Raw genomic sequence first — 6,000 nt, 5'->3', positions numbered from 1 at the left:
AAAAAAAAAAGAATCAATCTTTCATATGTTTTTTTTCAAAGGCTTGGCAAGAAACCAGGGGTAATATTTTTGCAACTGGGAATGTGTGTTTGCTGAAGAATATTCCCACATTTGAATCATCATCAGGGGTCCTAGTCTTGTTTTACTTTCAAAGGTAGAGAGGGCATAACATTAACCCCAACTGGGAAAAGGAAAATGCTTCACTGTAATTCTCCTCCAGGGAGCAGGAATAAAGGGATTACATATGCCTGCATAATGGAGAATTTCCTCACTCAGACAAGACAAAAGACTTCATTATTTTTTACCAGACACTTGAAGCCTTGTGCCTCCCAGTTCCAGAAACCAAACTGGCAGACAAATTTTTTTTCTTTTTTTTTACATTAAGCCACTAGATGGAGTTTCTAAGAAACTGGCCTTCTAGTACCTGCCATTATGAAGAGATCGAAGATGCTGAAGACCTTAATGTCATGCATGACTCTATCGGTCTTTCAAAGAAAAGCGAGACCTTCCCTGAAGATCAGTGCATTTTTTTCAATACCATTACCTTTGTTTTTTCTCTAGGGAGCAAATAAAGGAACATTTTCTTCCTGAAACATATTTCTGTTGTCTTTATATGACACCAAAAGGCACCTAAATTCTAATGAAAAATTAAAAGTGATAAAATAATGACTTAATTGAACATTCAAGTACATCTCCTTCTGAGGAGGTCTTTTACGAAAATATTGGTAAAATATTAAAAGTCTCAAATTCTTTATTGGTAAAATGTTTCCTTAACAGCTTTCACTTAGAATATAAATAAAGGTTTATAAATTTTCTATTTGCAAGAAGCAAAGTCTGATTTTTTTTCATGACTGTCTCAGGGTCTCATCTATTATAGGTGTGCAGCTCATTTCTTTTTTCTTTTTTTTTTTAAAGATTTTTATTGGGGAATTGGTGAATGGGAACAGTGCTGGGGAATTGGGGGAAGGGGAACAGACAAGTTGCTGTCGTTTTGTTCTTCAGTCTAGTTGTGGAGGACGTTGCTTCACTGGCCCAAGCTGGCACCATCATTGCGCTCTTCCAGGGCGAGGCAGATCAGTCGCCGGCTTCTGGACGGCCGCTCACTGCGGCTGCTGGATGCTCACACTGGCTGCTGGCTACACACGGTAGCCCATGGCAACCCACTGCCACAGGGGCCAGTGACTCACGGCAGCCCAGCTCCAGGTTGAGCTGTTGTTCAGCATCTTAGCTGTAGAGGGCAGCGTCACTGGCCCTCAGATGTGGGATCCGAACCAGGGCCCTCTGGCGTCCCAAGCCAGTTCTTAACCATCGCGCCACTTGGCCGGCCTGCAGCTCATTTCTTGATGGCACAATATTCCAACTTGAAATAAAATTAAGATTATTTAACTTCTCCTTCAAATAGCATATTTCAAACACATGCTGTTTTGTTTGTGATTATTTCCATGCTTCATAACCATGAAGTGATCAAAAAGAAATTAAAATATTTGATCTTCACAGAATTTCAAGGTTCATTCATTTAACAAATATTTATTGAGCACCTACTGGGTTTTCTAGTTCAAAAGCCATAGGAGATATTCAAAGGAAAGAAGGAGCTATCAGAGCATTTGGTCCAAGAAGAAACTGAACAAGAGCACTGCTAAATGAAGATAGAGACTGTTTCCTTTGTTTTGGTACCAGACGTGGAGGTGGGGTATTGTGGTGTGGAACTGGCACAGGAGACCAGAGAGAGTCACATGATCCTGAGGCACCAAAGATGACCTCTTAACAAAGGCAATATGGCCCCATTTGCCTGACTTCACTTTGCTCAGATTATGTGGGTACCTTTGGAGTGCCAGACATAGAGTAAGCAGCCTCTGCTCAGAGAATGGGAAGATCCTCCCAGGGCCCTCAGAGTGAGGAAATAGAAACCACCAAGGTTTACGCTTGGCTCGAGTCACTTGTTACCTGTTTTAACTGGCCCAGCGTTACCAAGCACTTTATTTTTCTCCCATCATTATCTAGTTTGAAATGGTACTAGCAAACAGTGTTATTACCATAGAAGAAAGTGGTAGGGAAAGTAAAGCAAATGATTTTACCTATTACACACATTTAAGTGGCTGTCTCAACCTGACTAAGGACAGGTTTCCTGATTGCAGGGTAGAGCTAAATGCCAGCTCCCCTCCTGAAATGAGTGACTCATATAGAGAACAATGGTTCACATGTATGGCTGAACTCCAGCTTGTTTTAATACTATTTTCTGACTTCTCTAGCCCCAATGGGAAAGACAGGAGTGACCTTAAACCAGAGGAAAAGGGACATGCTTTCTCACCACCATTTCAGCCACGCTGTTTGAGGAGATAGAAGAGATGTCACAGGGTAGGGGGAGTCTTTCCAATAGCTGCGGGTCTCCATGGAGACCTGCTTGTCTTGTATTTAGAGCAGGGTGTCTCAGCAGGATCCACACGGGCTTGGGTTATGCTGACCCAGGTGCTGGGATGTCCTTTAGGCCCTCGAGTCAGTAGATGCAGTGCTAACTCTTCCCCAGCAAGAATGCCCAGGCAGCCTCAGACTAGCCTGTGGGGCAAACTCAGGCAGTCCTAAATGACAGGCAGCTTAAAGCCAGCTACATTTGTCCATTTCGTATGTAGCAGGACACTCAACTCAAACAGGTACATTATAATTCAGTTGTATGTGTTTTATATTTAAGGCTTAAGATCTCAACTACTTTAGGGGAGATTCTTGTGATAAAAAAAATAAAAGTTACAGAGACGGGCTGCAGGTGAAGTCTTCGTGGTTACACAAATGTCAGGGATCTGTACATCTGTGCTAGAATCACACCATTCTCCAAATAGGTTTTCTCAGGATGGCTTCATAATTTCCAGTCCTCTGATGGAAAAACAACCCTTAGTATACAAATTATAAGATTGCGCTATGCCTTTGTCAACTCAGCCTAATTTACAAATGTGACAGCACCCTAGTCCTGGAAGTATACACCATCTCTGTACATCATTGTCATAAATCCTTGTTGTCCAATAAAATTTTGACTTGGATTTTATCTCAAAATGGTTCACGTTGCTTATTAAACTAAGAAGAGTGAGCATTTGGGCTCTGTTTCTTGTAATGTGTTTACATTCATTGCATTTGTATGATTTTCCATAGGTATTCATCATCATTATCTTTATTGGCATCAAAAGCATTTACTTAAATATACACATGACATCATAAAAGCTACTGTTTTAAGTATGCTAAACAGACACAGATCTTTTCTCAAAGATCTTAACTCTGAAGCAGACAGTAATAATATAATTCAAAGCCAGTCTAGAAATGCATTTTAGGAAGCATCAATATAAAATTGTGATGTAAAGCAATGACAGTAGTACATATGTTCAGGTGTTTGAATCCATGCGGTGTCATGAGATTTTCCTATCCTATAATCATTGCATTTTAAGCCTATGAGTTTTCTTTTAGATAAGGGCCTTCTCCTCACATGACCCATACGGGAACTGAGCTGAAAGGTCACTCAGCTAGTTCCCGACAGTGTCACCTCTGGAGCATATTTCTCCTAACTCCCATATTATTTCCTTTCCACTTGACTACAACATCAAGGGAATTTGTGTCATTTCCAGTTGGAGTGAGCTTTCTGGAGAAGAAATTTTGTTCTCTCCAAATCATTCACACCACAGGTGTCAGTCTCCCAACTGTGAAAAAGAGAACATGTTTTTAAAAGTCTTCAAAGTTTTGCGGCTTCAATGTAGTTGGTAACTGGTTACCTGTAAGCCACAGGCTTTAGACTAAGGTTCCTCTAGGTATTAATTCCAGCTTTAGTTACTTCTCTATACTGCTAATTTGTGCCTCTAACTTTATGTTTTCTGATTTCCCTAGAGTTCTACGAAATCTTCTTGGAACATATATCCCATCATCCCAGGGGCCTAGGTGGACAAATCTTCCCCTAAGGGCTTTTATTAGAAACCTCCTTGTCTAAATCCAAGACCAACATCATGATTAACTGTGGCCAGGCTGGCCCTACTGCTTAGAGAACCCTGACAGATGCTCTCCTATTTGGGGGTTGAGGAGGCAAAACATGGTGGGGGTTGGGGGTGAGGGGCTGGAGCTTTCTGTTTATTTTCCAGCCCCTCTTCAATAGCTATGACAGTTCTGCTTCCTAAGTGTTCTTGACACAAAGCCTAAAACTCCTTTTCCTTCATGGTCATATGCCATTTGCTGCATTTTACCTTATCATTGGTGTTTCCTTAAAAATAATAAGAGTAATGAGCAGTTATGTATTATTCATCCCAAGTGTACAGACCACGCATTTATCTTTGGCTCCTTTTGTTCCTAGAGCTTGCACTCGACAGCGCATGCTGAGTGGATCATTTGAGGGGCAGCCGGCAAAGGAAAGGTCAATTCTCAGTGTACAGCATCACATCCGCCAAGAGCGCAGGTAAATACTCCAGGAGATGAGGCTGCAAAGAAATTAAGGGAAGGAGTTTTACAGGAAGTGTTCACCATGCACAACTCTGGTTAGCAGATAGGCATAGGTTCTATGCGTTGATGGTGACAGTAATGAGATTCACAATCAGATTCAAAGATTCAAAAAAAAAATCTTTCAAAAACCTTTTCATTGGTAACATCCAAATTCTCACTCTTAAGAGCAGAAGGAAAAAAATCTGAATTTTATTACATGGGCTCAAAAACATTTGGATGGACTAAAACTTTTGCTATAAAAAGAAATAAGCTTTTGTAATGCTATTAGAAAAGTTGTTTATTTATATTTTTATGATGGTCATTGCTTAAGTCAAAATTTGTTCTTGAGATATCTTGACCAGTTGGTTGTGGTTGTTTTAGATCACTAAGACATGGATCAAACAGCCAGAGGATCAGCAGAGGGAAATCTCTTGAAACTCTGACTCAAGATGTAAGTTCCTAATCAGTGCTTTGGATTTTGAAAATACGATCGTGAAAATGTATTTAGATGACTGCTGAGACAATTCTAGTGCCTGGGTCTTTCTGTCACATTGTTACATCTCCTTAGAGGAAATAAAGAGATTCAGGAAGCAAATTAAATTGCCAAGTACAAAAAAGTGACTGTTAGCTGTAGAAAATTCCAGACAACCCACAAAGCAAATGTCTTCCCTAAGACAGTAACACAAAAATGACATATCAGTTGAATTTGACTGAAATTAAAGACATTCAAAGCATTTTATAGAAGTGATTCATGTCATTACCTTTGAATATTTACTAGATCCCAAATATTCTAGAATCTAGATCCAATGTCTACAATTTCAGGGCTTTACATACTAGGAAATAAAATTTTATTTCTAGAAGAATTTTTCTGTCAAAGACTGCATAAAACTTCCCAATAATTTCTTTGCCTTTAGACTCTAGATCATTCATTCATTTATTTTCTAGCTCAATAAATATTTATCACGTGTTCATTATACACCAGATCTTGTTCTAAGTGATGAGGAGTAATGGAGAAATAAGACATCATCTCTGCCCTGCAGGTGCTTACATTCTTGTAAAAGAGATGATAAGCAAGTAAACAAATATATAATAACTTCTATTTATTTTTCGCCTTCTTTTCATTGCTGTGACAGGTTGGCTCTGTACTATAAAGAAAAATAAAATAGTGTAAAGAATTGGAAGGTGAAAATTTGGGGTCAGGGAATGTTAGGGGATGGTCAGTATGCATGAGCCTCTACATGAGCCCAAAGACCCAAATGAAGTGCAGGAGGGAGCCATGTGAAAACCCAGGGATGCCCGAGGAGGCAAAAGTCTAACTCCTGGGTTAGGCTCACCAAGTCTTAAGTTGAGTCTAGCTAACGTAGCTAAAAAAGCAGAGACTTAAATGTTCAGAGCCAAGGATGGCATTTAAGAAAAGAGGTCTAGCAAGAGACAGTTAGCAAAGCCTTATAGTTTTTCATTTTTGTCTTTTCTACCACTTAATTCTTATTTCTCAAGAGCTTCTGGAATTTTCAGCATACTTCATCTGCTTTCAAGAAATTGCTATCTTAGTCAGAG

The 6,000-nt window shown here is 39.7% G+C and overlaps 1 protein-coding gene across 1 annotated transcript in view; it reads left to right on the top strand.

Moving 5' to 3' along the window:
• Positions 1-6,000, top strand: part of NALCN (sodium leak channel, non-selective) — a 300,278-nt gene that overhangs the window by 244,743 nt on the left and 49,535 nt on the right. Inside the window, exons 19-20 of the mRNA XM_019625115.1 lie at positions 4,319-4,420; positions 4,825-4,894. Coding sequence (XP_019480660.1) covers positions 4,319-4,420; positions 4,825-4,894 — 172 coding nt within the window. The remainder of the gene's footprint in view (positions 1-4,318; positions 4,421-4,824; positions 4,895-6,000) is intronic.

This window comes from Hipposideros armiger, unplaced genomic scaffold (genome assembly GCF_001890085.2).
Source record: "Hipposideros armiger isolate ML-2016 unplaced genomic scaffold, ASM189008v1 scaffold_615, whole genome shotgun sequence".
NCBI lineage: Eukaryota > Metazoa > Chordata > Mammalia > Chiroptera > Hipposideridae > Hipposideros > Hipposideros armiger.
Note: the sequence above shows the minus strand (reverse complement) of the source record. Positions and strands in the feature narration are given on the sequence as shown.